Below are 15,198 nucleotides of genomic sequence, written 5' to 3'. Positions count from 1 at the left end.
CCCAGAATTTTATTCCTTTTTAAAGTTGAACAGTCCATTATATGTACATACTACATTTTGCTTATCCACTAATCTGTTGATGGGTATTTGGGTTGTTTCCACCTTTTGGTTATTGTGAATTAGGTTGCTATGAGCATTGGTGTACAAATACCTGTTTGAGTCCCTGATTTCTTCTGGGTGAATTCCCAGAAGTGGAATTGCTGATCATATGTGTGTTTGGGAAAAAAACAACAACAGTCTTTTCTCCTATGTGTCTCTCCTTTACTTTCACACTACTTCTGACACTTCTAACATCAGATGTGCGGGCTTTCCCCCCACATCAAGCAATTCTCTGTGACACCAGCTAGGTGTCTTAAAATTTCCTCAATTCTAATATTGTCTGCCTGGAGGTAGCATCAGATCCCACAGGTTAAGGGCTCAGTCCCATGAGACTACCCCCCCCCAGATGCCAATCATAAATAGTATGGCTCCCCACAACTTCTGTCACGTTTGGCTACAAATTGGAGGTTCCCATGACCCTCTCCCCCTTGGATTCGATTATTTTTTAGAATGGCTCAAGAACTCAGGGAAAAATGTTTACCAGATTACCGTGTTTCCCAAAAAATAAGACCTAGCTGGACCATCAGCTCTAATGCATCTTTTAGAGCAGAAATTAATACAAGACCTGGTATGATATGATATGATATTATAGACTGGGTATTATATTATATTACATTACATTATATTATATCAAAGACCTGGTCATATATTAAAATAAGACTGGGTCTTACATTAATTTTAGCTCCAAAAGATGCATTAGAGCTGATGGTCCGGCTAGGTCTTATTTTCGGGGAAACACAGTATCAAAGGATATGGTAAAGGATACAGATGAACAGCCAGATGAAGGGATACACAGGTCGAGATCTGGGAGGGTTCTGAGCATAAGAGCTTCTGTCTGCACAGAGTTGAAGTGCATCACCCTCCCAGTACGCAGATATGTTCACACACCTGGAAGCTTTCCGATTCCCATACTACTGGGAGTTTATGGAGGCTTCCTCACGTAGGCATGATCAGTTATTAACTCTATTTCCAGCCCCTCTCCTCTCTCTAGAAAAGTCGGGGTGGCGAGGGCGGGGCTGAAAATACCAATCATGGCTTGGTCTTCCTAGTCACCAGCCCCACTCCAGGAGCCATTCTGAAGCCCACGCAGAGTTACTTCGTTAGAAGGAAAGCTACTCCTACTACCCAGAAAACTCCAAGGAACTTAGGAGCCCTGTGTCAGGAACCAGCGTAAAAGACCAAAATTTGAACAAAGGGTGGTCATAGTGCTCTTATCACTTAGGCATTTACAAGGGTTTCAGGAGCTCTGTGCTAGCAACTGGGGGTGGAGAGAGGGCAGGCACCAATATATATATTGCCTATTATCTCACAATGTGGTAATTCCATGTTTAATTTTTTGAAGAACCGCCACACTTTTTTCCACAGTGGCTGTACCATTTTTACCTTCCCACCAGCAATGCAAGAGCTTTTTAAAAGTAGGATTTTGCCTGGGGGTGGGGGATGGGGGTGAAGAGGTGTGGGGGGGGTTACAACGGCTTCTCTCAAAACCCCACTCTTCATTCACTATGGCATTAAATTCACTAGTCTTTTTGTCTGTATCAATTGTATTTAGTTTACCTTTTATCATTTTTTAAAGAAGGATAAATTTAGTAATTTTTCAGTAATCTGAAGAGCACAGTGAAAGTTCTGCCTGCTGTTAATATTCCTGCTGTCCCTCCCTCTGCTAGACTGCTACACGATCACTCTCTTCTTACCTGGTTTGGGATTCTCACCTTTTGAGTTACTGATTAAATAATTAATCCATTCATCCTTAAATTTACCCATTCAAAACACATTTATTGAGCACCTATAGCAAGCATCAAATATTAACATAGGAAGGACATGGGTTCCAGAAGATGGCCATAAAAGTACGCAGAGTAACTACAAATGTGTCCTATAATGGCAAGTGGTGGGTGATGGGACGTAACCTGTAGTCCTGGGCTTGGGAGACTGGGACTTAGATGATGGGGAAGGGCTGCTAAGAGGATGGAATGGTCACTAAACAAAAAATTCTTTATATAACAATTTTTTCCCCCAGGGCTGGTACTGAATGAATCTTTGTGATAAATACCAATGTGTCCAATGCGTCTTTGTAAACTCCTAAAAATATATTTACTTTTCCAACTTCAGCACCTAGCACATCTTCCATAGTATTAGGTTGGTGCAAAAGTAAATGAAGTTTTTGCAATTATTTTTAACCTTTTAAACTGCAATTACTTTTGCACCAACCTAATATCGTCATTATGTTGTTTCTATAGGGAATTTTATTTGTAACTTTAACTCTCTGTGAACTAATGGGGGTGGTGGTGACTGGTTTTTCAGATGCAACAAAATGTACCAAAACTAAAATCAGAGAAACCCAGAGCTGGAAAAGATCATCTTTCTCTCTATCGTTCATCGATGAAAAAACAGACGATAAAATTTAATAGAATCTGACAGTCACATAGCTTATGAGTTGTTAGTGGCAGTGGCAGTAAAGAACTTGGCTTCTCTGGTTTAGTCCAATCCCCTGCTGCAGCCATATTCCCATCAGAATGAATGAATCAGAAAAAAAGTGTTGTAAACAACAATGTGTGTCATTTGTATTCATTACAACTTGTATTCAAACAAAAATCCCAAGTGACTTCCCCATTATCCCCAGTTTAAACTGACAACCCATGATTATGTCATGTTTAGTACAGATTTAAGCAACCTCACCTTCGTAATTTGTAACCACAGTCCATTTCATCCCCAATTCGCTGCATACAGCAACAAAAATCAACAAAGAAAAGGTCTTGGAATGCTAAGAAAACTCAAGTAAGTAAGGTCTGTGGCTTACAGCCTTACTCATTTAAAATTTCACCTACTGTAAAATGTGGCTTACCTAATTTACAAGATATAATTAGGTTTAATTTGATTATTATAATATTCCATCAAGCCTATGAAAATACATGTATGTCTATAATGCATGTTTACATCTTTATTAATCCCAAAATATTGTATTTCCATAATCCTTTCTATTCAGTTGTATCAAAAGACCTTAATGACATAAAGTATGCATTTCTCATTAAGAAAGAAATTATGGTTTCCCCCAGAGTTTAGCCCCAATTAAGTGTGCCCAGGTTTTGTGGTGTTTGGTCTGCTATTTGGACCTCAAACTCCAGGTTAAATCTACAGAATACTTTATAGTATGAAGTAAACAAGCCTAGTCATTAGCAATCGGTTATAAAAAAATAGTGTTTTAAAACACAAGAGTTTTGTTCTGGTTAAGGGCAAGAAACATGTAGCAAAGATGTCTTCCTCCTCTTTCTTCCCCTTCCCTCCTCTCCCCTTTTTCCTCCTTCCCTTTCTTCCCCTCACCTACCCAGCTCTTCCCTTTCCTCCCACTTCCTTCTCATTCCCTTTCCTCCCCTCCCTTTCCCTGTCCTACAAAATTCTTGGCAGGGAATTTTGAACTCTTGAGAACAGCTTCAGTTATGAATGAAGTGGCCCAGAAAATCTTCTTGTAGTCTTAGCTTGAGCAGTTATTGATTGGAAGGTGATGGTTTGTAAGGCTTGCCTTGAGAGCTGCCAATTAGTATGCAAATGTTCAATTTCAGCCTCCTAAATACTCTCATTAGTCCACATAATTCTTACCTGTAGTCTTTCAAACCTGTAATAACATGCTATTTTCACTTCTCAAAATCAAGTCACTTCAGGTACTAGCTCACCACATCTACTGTTTGATATACATGAATTTCATTTTATGAAATGAATTTTCTTCCTAGAGTTTATTTTGGGGACTTAATCCCATTCTGAGCACAGAAGAATTCTACCTAGGTGAGGGGAGCAATAAATCTAATTCTTTCAAATTATAAAAATGAAAGTGTTCATAGCAGACAGCTTTGTAATGGTGGGTAAAATTGGTTGATTGATTCATCCTGAAAACTAGTGACTGAAAATAAATTGCTATCCTTGTAGATAATTATTGGAATGAAACAAAGTCAGCTTTATATACCTTCAAAATCTGAGGAAAACAGCTGTGAGTAAAAATAATACGTACTTGTGAAACTGCTTTTTTAAAAAGAGGAATATCTTGTCAAAGATTCAAACTCATTCCTTTTGGGCAGCTCAATTGCACATATTGTTGTATTAAAGATTTGGCAGTTTCACAAAAATCTTAAACGTGTACATACAGGTTCAAAATACCCTATTTCAATGGCCCAGAGGTAGGCTAGGAAAGTATTTCAGATAATGTCAACCTGTAGTAATGCTTGTTGTCCCTTTTTTAAAACCTATGGGCAGTTTATAATTTATAGTTTCAAAATAAATTGCTTAACAAATGTGGATGTCATTAGGTGCCAGCTTTCCAAAACCCAAACCTGGGTTCTTTGGTATCATGGCACGGTATCTGCCAAATGACAGGCTTTCAAAAGTCCGAGAAGGCCATTTTTGCTGGTGTTATCCCTGCATTTGGTATGAGTTCCACTCACAGCAGATCTTCAGCAACATAGAGGTTGAGCTTTCAATGTCCCGCATACATAGAAGGGCATAGATTCACAACTTACAACAGAGTGTAAGGAAGAGAGTAAACAACACAATGGAAATACACTAAGCCATCATTTCCATGTACTACAGATACTGGAAAACAAATAATCTTCTCTTGACTTAAGAAAATAATAAACGAAAGGCTTATCAGCGACTTTAAGAAAAGGATAGTTTTATGGAGTACAGCATAAGGAATAGAATCAATGGAATTGTAATAGAGCTATATGATGTCAGAGGGGCAACAGATTGGGGGAGGGGGGTTATCACTTTGTGAGGGGTGAAATGTCTAACTAGTGCATTGTTTTGTACACCTGAAACTACTAAAAAGAAAAAAGAAAAGAAAAGGATAATTTGATCCAGACCTAGTCACTTACACCACGTGAAAAAGAACTGAGATGATGTAGAGAGGCACTTCAGGTGTGGCTCATTGCATCTACTATTTGATATCCATGAATTCCTTTTTCTGAAATGAATTTTCTTCCTAGAGTTTATTTTAGGGACTTAACCCCACTCATAGCTGCTATAATAATAACCAGAATGGTCCATAAATGGAAATTTTGGGAGGTGGGAGGGTGGGAAAAGTTCAAGTTAGAGGTATACGTTGTTGAAGGAAAAGTATTATTAGTCTTAATCTTGTGTTAACAAAGTCTAAATTGCTGGGTGAATCTTGGAGGACCATATTATGGTGAATGTACCTGTATTCTCTTTCTTTTCCAAGACCTTATCCATGGGAAAAATGTAATACGGTCGCTGTAAAAAACAGTGATTGCATTTCTCAATTGAGGATCATCAGCGTCATAATTAAACTTCACACATCATTTTTTGTTAGCCACACAGGTGTGACACAGGTGGAGAGTTGGGTAATGTTGATGTCACTGAGGACCTGTGTAATTTAAACACGGTGTAGGGGACATGGGCACTGGGCACAGTCTTGGAGGTGGAAGGGAGAGGATCAAAGAAGAGATGCCTTTGCTCCAGGCACCTCCCCCATCTTTGATCATGCCTCTCCAATGGATTCTCCCTGGTGATTCGGACTACCTGGTCAGGAACTCTGCATTCAGTGGATTTGGTACTGCTCATAAAGGTCCATGATGAAAATCTAGGACATTTCATGTTGCATTTGGGAGTGGGAAAGGGATTAAGTTTCAATCTAGCTCTCAGATCCTGAATAGGGTAGGAAAATTCCTGGTACTGTCTAACTCACAGATTTTCTCTACTAGTGTTATACTTATCATGAAAGTTTGCCAAGGGGTGGAAGAACAGAAGTAAAAAGACCAAAAGAGTCCTAGAACATGGTAGAGTGGTCTCTTAAGTCCTATTTTCCTGGTACCATTAGTTACCCTTGCTCCCTCATGTCACCCTTGACATGACAGGCAAGCGTTGAAAGAAAAGTGAGTTGACTTCTTTGCAGTCACTTTAACCAGATTTCAAAACAGCACTGTGAAATTATCTTGGGAATTTTTATCCCTCAAACTTCAAGTAGTTAAAGATGATTATAAAACATGTTCTGCTGCTTAAGGATTTGCTGACATCTAATGCCTTTTTCTTTCTCTAAATGAATGCAGTGGTGACATTTCTGAGTTAATAAAGGATCTGAGAAAGATGTGGCCCTGAGCAATACTTTTATTACCATTACTTTTCCACAATCTAACTCCTCTGCCATGACCCTCCCACCCACACACACCCTACCCCCTTCCTCACAGTTATTAATCTAACCTGAATCACTCCATTCTTCTTGAGGAGAACACGCCCCAGTAATAGCAGTGAATCACAGACAGTCTTGTTTCTCTGGTCTCCAACGGTCTTGACAAAATGCCAGATCTGAGAGAATAAAAGGAAAGGAACTTCAGGTGAAAGGAGCTCTTTAGGTTCTTGTTCAGTATATTACCCTCAATATTAGTTATCGGATAAATTTTTTAGTTGCCTGGTGGTGGACAGGTTTTTATGACACTAATACTATTGACAATCCCCATATCTCTACAGTTTAGGTAGCTGTTCCACTCAGTGAGGCAACTTTTCAGGCTTGCCAAATAGTTAAGTCAAGGGCTCTTTCATCTTGAGGTTGAAAATAAAATCTTTTTTACTTAACTTGGCTAAAGAATATTAAACGGTTTACCCACAAAGGTCACCCTTTGATAAATTCTTTAACATTGCGTACAAGCGAATCACTTACACATTATAGAATTCCATATGAGATCTTTAGGTAATAGGGAAAAGAAATAGAAATAATATATCAGTTATTCTCAAAGGGAAATTTATGGGATGACAGAGTACTAAAACAACTTTTATTTACCATGGATAGATCTGTAAGATGAGACTTGAATTCAAGGGAAGAGAAACCTAGAGAGTTTTTGAAGGCAATTTTCCAATTATATATAAATGTTGTAAGAAATACTTAAAGCCAATTAAGAAAATTTAGTAGATTTTCTTGTTATAAATCTGTATTAAATTTGTTTAACTTGTCTTAATGAACATTATAAGCCTCCTTAATCATGTGGATTCTGCATAATTCCTCACCCAAGTGGATTTAAATTCTAGTTTTTAAAGTGTATATTTATATTTTTTAACTGTTTAAAAAAATACCTATGGATACTATCTATGTCTGCATGATATAAAATTATTTGTCAACACAGAAAAGTCAATGGAATAGAATTTGGGTCATCGTGAGATTATTGTTAAGATTTGAAAAATAATGTTAAAGCAAGAATTTAAAAAATAAGTCTACTGAAATGAAATTTTAAATTGTAGCTTGAAAGTGGGTGTGTGCTTGTATGGAGAAAAGGAACGAGGGGGGTGGGGACAGGGAGACACTAGTCACTATTCTCTCCTTGCTATTAAAAAAGAATAAAAAAACCTCATAAAGATTTTTAGGTCTATGTCATCATCCCACCCACAATAATCACAGACAAGAATGGAAGAAAGCATTTTACCACTCCCTGATGAATAACAAAGTGGTTAACAGTAGCCTTGGGTATTGAAGAAATTTAAAAACACACAGAGAAAGCTGCCTTAGATTGATATTAATTACTATTGTCATTGACTTCTAGTGCTCAAATTATTCTCCATGGTTGAGTAAGGAGTCCTTGCCTTCTGGCTCTCTGGGGCAGTATTTTTCCCCACCTAGAAAGTTTCGTATGAAACATACAATGTCTTGTGTCAGAAATACCAAACATCTTGAAGGTCAGTAGATTTCAGGATCCCACAGACATGAAAACATTTGCGAGGCTTCATCTAAAGGTACGATGAAAACTATAGGGGCTATATTCCAGATCCCTTAAATAAACTGAGAGTGGAAGATATGTTTCCATTTTGGTATGTGATGGGAGTAAGTAAAATACAAACTTATGTATGGGAAGATCATTCAATTTTAGTAATACATGAAGTCAGAGATACAGGTCAACAAATGCACATTTCTGAACAACAGGTTTTTCTGAGTACTTATTCTGAAGTTCTTTGAAAATCTGGCCAAAACAATCCCATTTTAATATACCAGTTCACATAATAAGCAAGTCAGAACATTTACAAGGCAAGATGTTTTTCTTTACGCTGCCAGCAAAAACAGCTCTAAGCTTAGGTTGTAATGATAAAAGGTTTTTGGAGCAGCTGATTTTAGGGAATCAAAAACAACCCAACCTTATGCCCCAAGGTATAAAGAATACGCAGAGTCTGCATTATGTGTCTAGTGTCAGGACAAATCATTCTGCTTTTTTCAGTGTAACTGATGCCAATGGATGACTAAAGGGAGAAATAAATGTACAAACTAGGAACTGTGGCTTGGTTAAGCGAGTAACACCTGTATCAAAAAATGATGAGTTCTCGCTTTCATTTTGTAAATTCCTGAGGTTAATTTATATAAGTTTTGAAAAATTTAGAAGGAATGGAATACATATTATTATGGAGGAGCCAAGTTTTCTGCTATTTATGGCTTAGATTGTGAGAGATCTTACAGATCACAGCACCTTTAAGACAAATCTGTGGCCTTTTTTGGGGAGATAAATGAGGGATGAAGGAATTATGTGATGCATTCCTTTAAATCAATTAGGGAATGGTGAATACAGTTGCATATATAACAACTATTGAGTGCTTCCTAGATACCTAGTGCTGTTCTCATTGCCTGTAATACATTCTCATTTAATCTCCAATCCCTTTTATACCCCATTTTTACCCACTGAGAAAACCAAGGCACAGAGACACTACGTTACAAAGCACGTAAAATAATGTCAGGATATGAACCTCGGCAATTTGATTCCCACGTTTGTCTTTAATCACTTCATTAGGTATCTTCAGGTTCTGTATTTATATCCGACTGTTTAGGACTTAGTATTCTTTTGGGTCCTGGCTACTTCTAAGCCATTATCAGACAGATGTTAGTAAAGAGACAGTGTCAACGTTTAAGATGCCCCTTCACTAGGATTGAAAACACTGGCCCCTTAAAATTCCCAACTTCCTCTTGACTCAGAAATTACTCAACTGTCTTTCCCTAAATGCAGGGTTCCACCCAATTGAGTTAACTTTGTTGTTGGGCAGAAACAGAACATCGCCACACAGGAAACGGAGAGGATGTATTAGACTGAGGATGTCGCCGCCCAACATTCAGCAAGGGCCATGTTTGCTTCAAATATCTTAATTCCGGTCCAATATCATGTTATTTAGGGCTTGTTCTACTTCCTTTATTGCACCACAACAGATTTCATTGGCCTCCATTTTCTCTCAGATTTGATTAAGAATTGAAGCCAAGCCAAGGAATCTACATTTTGAGTAGATACAATAGAACACCTGGGACTGGACCGCCACGTTTGTGGCAGCAAAGGCTAGAAATTAGCTCACCTGCATCCGCAGGGATTCTTGGAGACATTTCTAACATGTTGGATTCTCAACAGGCCATTTAACTCAGTGCTGCTCTTTTGTGGCCTCTGCCTTTGGGGAGTTTACAAGCTGTAAATTGAACACACAGCAGGCCCTGCGACTTTTGATGCGGTCAAGTCTGCGGAAAGGCCTTTGCTGTCGTGAGCGAGAAGAGAGAGACCGGAGCCAAGAGAGTGTGTGTGGGGGGGGCATCCTCAGGCGTACTGCACCAACACTCAAAATGCAGGAAAGGCTTTGAAGGGAAAGAGGAGGGAGCGGAAGCCGCGAAGACGAGCGCAGTCTCGTGGGGATCCGTCAGCCCTTCTCGCAGCTCATCCCAACCCGCACCCAACGCGGCCAAGGCTCACGACTGCGCGCGCGCAATCCCGCCGTGCTGAAGCGCCGGATGGAGCAGAGCTGCGCGCGTCAGTCAATCTGGCCAATCCCTCGATTCTGCCGCCTCCCTCGTGGCCCCGCCCCCGCCCCGTCGCGGATGCTCGAGGCCGCGCGCGCGGCAGTTGCCACTTGGGCGCGGGGAGAAGAAGAGCTGCGCATGTCAGGTATTCCGGCCAATCGCACGTCTTTTCCGCTTCCCGTGCGCCCCCACCCCTGGAACGCGAGCATTCGCGGCTGTGGTTGCTCGGTTTTCCTACGCTCTGGGGATGGCGGAGGGAGGTAGCGTACGGGGTGGCGAGTGGATGTTTGAGAGCTGGACACCGTCCGGAATCGGCTGTGCAGTCGCACAGAGCTCCCTTTCCGCCGTCCGGCTCAGGGGATCCCTCAATCCCGCCTCAGGCCTGGGGTCTCTCGAGGGCTAGTGTCGGTTTTCTGCAGTGGTGGGAGGGAAGGAGGACGCTTTTTCTCTGTCCCCCCCCCCCCTTTTTTCTCTGTAAAGTTGATGCCTTTGAAGAAACAAACAAGTCCACTCTCCTTTTCAGGGTCTATTCACTACGTAAACTAAAACGACGCAGACAGCTATAAATTTATCTCGGCTTGTGTTCCTTATCCCTCAGGCCTGAAGCGTCATTGGTTCTAGTCACAACAGCTTTTATGGCTTAGGGTAGTGTGACAGGTCTGATCATGTCCTTTGAGTCAAAATATCAGTTACATTTCCTTTCGTTATGAAGAAGCTGGCGTAACGAAATTAAAGAATTCCAGACTGTCCAAAGTTGTTCTTTACCCCAACCCCCATGTGGCAGATTTGAGAATATTTTGATAAAAACAAATGGAGAGTCTCGTTTATATGAGACGCTAGCTAGTTAATTTATAATTAGAAAACAGCCACGATGGACCTTATTTGGGAGGGTAAATGGAAAACGACAACAAAAAGCAAGAATGAATCACAACTAAATGAAAGAGGAAGTTACTAGCTTACTTGCTGATGTTACCTACAATAAAAACTTGGATAAACACTGAGGGATGTATGGAGATGTGGGTTAATTTGATTGCTATTTTGTGATTATTTTTGTCTTTTTTTAGAAGTAAACCAAGGGTTCATTTTCAAGATGGAAAGCCCTTCAGACTCAGCTGTGATTTTACCTACCACTCCACATGCCTGTGCCAATCCACCCTCTCCCCACAGAAGTAGTTCAAGAAAACAAGTATGAAAAATCTTAGTTTTTTAGAGTGCACCAATTCTATCATTTCTAATTATTGTGGCAATGGTGGTTTTAAATCTACTGAAGATTATTAACGTGATATGTAGCATTAATAAGTATGTATTAAGTAATTTTAGATCTTCTAAGATAATGTATTTGACCTTTCCCCACCCCCAAATTTTCATCTTGAATCAATTATTTCATTTAGTTTCAGATCAGGTTATTAAAACATTACAAATCAAAGAAATTTATGAATCTGCATTGTTATGAAGGTTTTTGGTGACAGGCTCTAGGTCTTTTCCTTAATGTGTAACTCTGAAACACCTAGAATAGTGTCAGGCATGTGCTAGTTGCTGAACAAATGTTTGTGATTACTGGGATAAGTATCTCAACACTTAGAAGAGTGCTCACTTTGCTAAAATAAAAAGAATAAAATGAATGGAGCTTCCAGGAATTAGACATTTTGTGATGGTTACTTCAGATACATGGAGACAGAAAGCCATCTAGTGGTGTGCACCATAGAAATGTAAGGTCTTTATTTCTAGTAGTAGATTTATTTACGTCAACAATATTTTTCTTGATTAACATTATTAATATTTGTGCCTTTTTACAGCCTATGAGTGCAACACTTAGAGAACGGTTAAGGAAAACTAGATCTTCATTTAATTCCTGTTACAGTGTGGTAAAACGTCTTAAAATAGAGAATGAAGAAAACAATCAGAACTTTTCAGAGAAACCAGCATCTTCAACAGAAGAAAACTGCTTGGAATTTCAAGAAAATTTTAAACACATTGACAGTGAATTTAAAGAAAATACATATTTGAAAAATACCATCAAGAATATCAATGCATGTGAATCTACTGGGTCTTGCAGTGATCTCCAGAATGACTTTGCGAATGAGAATCTTCCCAAACAAGGATTAAACGAAGAAAAAGCAAAATTGGTGAAGCAAATTCAGGAGAAAGAAGACCTTCTTCGGAGGCTAAAACTAGTCAAAATGTACAGATCAAAGGTGAGAATAATTTCAGAACCATTGCATAATTATTTTTAAATTTTTTAAATTATTTTTTAAATTTAGTTTTTATTTTTAGATAAATTATAAGAAAGTCATTTCAAAAAGAGAAAATTATTTTAGCATAATGAGCAATAAGCCAAGCATCCAGAAACCTGGCTTCCCACAACTTTGAACTCAAATATGTCAGATTTAGAGTACAGTAGCAGAGGCCTCTACATACCAGATACAACTTTTTTAAAAGTTCCAGCTCTCATTTAATATGCAGTTGAAACTTTTCCAGCCTGTAGCAGTATTAGAAGTATCAAATGTTAGATGCAAGTACAATGACAACAGAAGTGACAGCTGACAGTGAATGATTTAAAAAAGCTAAAAATGGGCCACAGAGTACATAAAATATTTTTACTAATGATCTTGTTCCTCCAAATTATTGAAGTTCTCAGGCATTTTGTTTGAGAAAACAAGTATATATTTGAGTTTAGATTTCAACCCAGATAGGTTGAATTAAATAGAACTTGGGCACTTGGAAGACGATAACTTTTACTTCCTTGGATCACTCATGTATATGTAATTGCTCCTTCTTTCCCAGTGATATGGAATAAATGATGGAATAATATATCTTATTTGCTCTCGAATTTTTAAAATTTTTCTAAATATAACTGTTTTTGTTTTATGAGAGTGAATGTTGAAAAATATTTTTAATTTGAGTATTCTCAATTTTAAAGTACAGTTATAATAAGAAAAGTGAATTTTTAAAAAAATCTACATTGTTGCTTCTTTACATATGCAGTTTTGCCCTATTTAATGATTGATTTTTTTCCCTGAGGGTAAGCCCAGAGCTTAGACCAAACAAAAGAGCCATAGAACTCAATTTGAGTGTCACTGTAACTATTCTACTTAAAACCACCCTACTTTTTCCTGCGTAGAAGTCCCATTCATGACAAGCGTGTTACCCTTCAAACCTACTCACTGACTGCTTTAACAGCTTTCATTAAGAAAGTTAAAATAGGATGCCTTTTTAAGTCTATACACTTAACATGTTTTTCTTTTCTGTTTCAGAATGACCTGTCTCAGTTACAGTTGCTAATAAAGAAGTGGAGAAGCTGTAGCCAGCTGTTGCTTTATGAGTTGCAGTCAGCCATGTCCCAGGAGAACAAAAAACTCAGCCTTACTCAGTTAATAGATCACTATGGGTTAGATGATAAATTGCTACATTATAACAGAAATGAAGAAGAATTTATAGATGTTTAATTCATATTGTTTTCTCCAGAATATCTTTGAGAATAACGGCTTAAAAGATACTACATTTTAAAGGGGAGATAAAAACCACTGGGGCGTAGAGAAAGGTATCTTGATGAACATCAGTTTAGGGTACTCTGTTATATAGATGTAAACTAAGTTCTAAAATGAAAATTTTTTATTTTGGATAAATTTGCCAAAGAAAATTTTACATTTAAAAAAATGTGAAAAAAAAATTTAAATCGTGTTTTAAAAAATAATTTGTGCAGTTCTGGAAGTTGTAATACATTGTTTTGTTTTATTGTGGTAAAAAGGTTTTGTCTTAAATGTTAAAAAATATAGTCCAGTCTGGTGAATGTCTAAACCTAAACTGGTCAAAAAAATGCTTGCCTCTATCCTAAGTTTATGAATCTGTTTCCATGTATTTGGCATATATTTTCATCTGGATGGTCCTACAGGTAATTAAACTCGTATGTCCGGAATTCTATTCTTCCTGTCTCTTCAGATTTGTTTCTTGTATGCCTTATCTCATTTAGTAAAATACCATCTATCTCTTACGAAATCACATTATCTTCCTCTCCCGCTTCAAGGTGGTATGGCCTACCAAGTCTTTCATATTCATCTACCTTTCTAGCTTCATCTATGAAATAGATTAAACTAAGATTTTCATACTTGTTTTCTTGAACTACTTCTATGGGGAGATGGATTGGCACAGGCCTGTGGAGTGGTAGGTAAAATCACAGCTGAGTCTGAAGGGCTTTCCATCTATTTAGTTCAGTTACTCCTCAGCCAGAAACCCACCTTCATAGGGTTGTGTTTCTGGCTGCCACATTGTACAATGTTACCTGTCATCCTGGCCATATATAGAAATATGACCCAAGCTAGCCAGTCTCTGAGAATTCGGAATTCTGCTCAGGAAAAGAAAGCTCATCTCTTTTTGTGGCTGAGCTATTTTATGTACTCGTAACCTTGGAGGCAGAAAAGCTTGTGTACTTCCAGTCTATCTTGAGGGCTTTCTGGATGTCTGTTTTTGGGTCCTTTTAAAGGCTAAAACAACTTTAGTTAAAAAAAAAAAAAAACAACACTTAAAAAAAAGTTCCTCCCTACTAGTAGGCCCCGTCCTCCAAGTATACCCCACTTTTAGCCCAGTCCCTCCCCGTAATCTAACAAGCTGTTAATATGTGGCCTAGCAAGAGACCCAAGGATTCAGCTCTTGCATCCAGTCTAAGTGTTAGTGTCCATACTTGCTCCTATCTCCTCTGCCTTTTAGACACTGCCATTGCCATTGGCTTCTGTGAACCCAAGAGGACTGGTCCAGGCCTCAATGGTCCTCCCCTGGCCCTGGGCTTCCTGGGTGGGCACCCCTGGGGAGCTGTACTATTTTGTGCCTACTAGCCTCCATCACTGCTTGCTGCTCAGCCAAAGAGCCGAAATGTGGCAGAGGAAGGGGTTTCCCTGCTGATGGTGCTAGCTTTTGTCTACAGCTGCTGACTGCTGACTAGCACATCCCCTGGAATCACCCTGACATGTTCACCTGGAGAAACTACAGCATCAGTAGGAATCTGATTCTGGGAGCGTTCAGAAGAGCAGATAGGGTCATAGTAATGGGCATTTCCAAGGCATTGGCTGGGTGCTGCAGGCTCCAACAGCACAGTAGTGGGCACGCCAGCAACAGGACGTGGGTCGTGGAATATGGATCAGGCTTTTGGAAGAGTTTGGGGCCTCGGGATACACGAGAGGTGGTCCTTTTCTCTCTTTTTAAAATCATTTCTGCTGAATTTCACCTCCATTTAATGGGATGCACTTATAGGCATACTCAGAGGTATAGTGGGTTCTGTTCCAGACCATGAATTGTTTGGTTTCCCAGTGTAACTTGGCTAATTTTGGCACAAGAGACTTAGTTTTCAGCCTATCTCAGCT

The 15,198-nt window shown here is 38.9% G+C and overlaps 2 protein-coding genes across 5 annotated transcripts in view; one reads left to right on the top strand and one right to left on the bottom strand.

Annotated features, from left to right (window-relative positions):
- Positions 1-9,810, bottom strand: part of COL17A1 (collagen type XVII alpha 1 chain) — an 81,762-nt gene extending 71,952 nt beyond the window's left edge. For both annotated transcript variants that reach the window (XM_019725069.2, XM_074339092.1), the window contains exons 1-2: positions 9,412-9,810; positions 6,301-6,405 (exon numbers count right to left, since the gene is read on the bottom strand). The gene's annotated coding sequence lies outside the window, so the exon portion shown is untranslated. The remainder of the gene's footprint in view (positions 1-6,300; positions 6,406-9,411) is intronic.
- Positions 9,811-9,851: 41 nt separating this feature from the next.
- Positions 9,852-13,765, top strand: SFR1 (SWI5 dependent homologous recombination repair protein 1). Of its 3 annotated transcripts, none has more exons than XM_074339093.1 (4): positions 9,852-9,989; positions 10,909-11,030; positions 11,641-12,039; positions 13,099-13,765. In XM_074339093.1, the coding sequence occupies exons 1-4, from the start codon at positions 9,923-9,925 to the stop codon at positions 13,288-13,290; spliced, it is 780 nt and encodes a 259-aa protein (XP_074195194.1). In that variant the 5' UTR covers positions 9,852-9,922; the 3' UTR covers positions 13,291-13,765. The 3 variants fall into 3 exon arrangements, with proteins under 3 accessions (XP_074195194.1, XP_019580630.2, XP_019580631.2); XM_019725071.2 differs by lacking the exon at positions 9,852-9,989 and adding an exon at positions 10,040-10,104; XM_019725072.2 differs by lacking the exon at positions 9,852-9,989 and adding an exon at positions 10,040-10,190.
- Positions 13,766-15,198: the final 1,433 nt, after the last annotated feature.

The sequence above is a fragment of the Rhinolophus sinicus genome, linkage group LG07 (genome assembly GCF_036562045.2).
Source record: "Rhinolophus sinicus isolate RSC01 linkage group LG07, ASM3656204v1, whole genome shotgun sequence".
Lineage (NCBI taxonomy): Eukaryota > Metazoa > Chordata > Mammalia > Chiroptera > Rhinolophidae > Rhinolophus > Rhinolophus sinicus.
The sequence above is the reverse complement of the archived record's forward strand: the minus strand, read 5'-3'. Positions and strand labels throughout refer to the sequence as shown.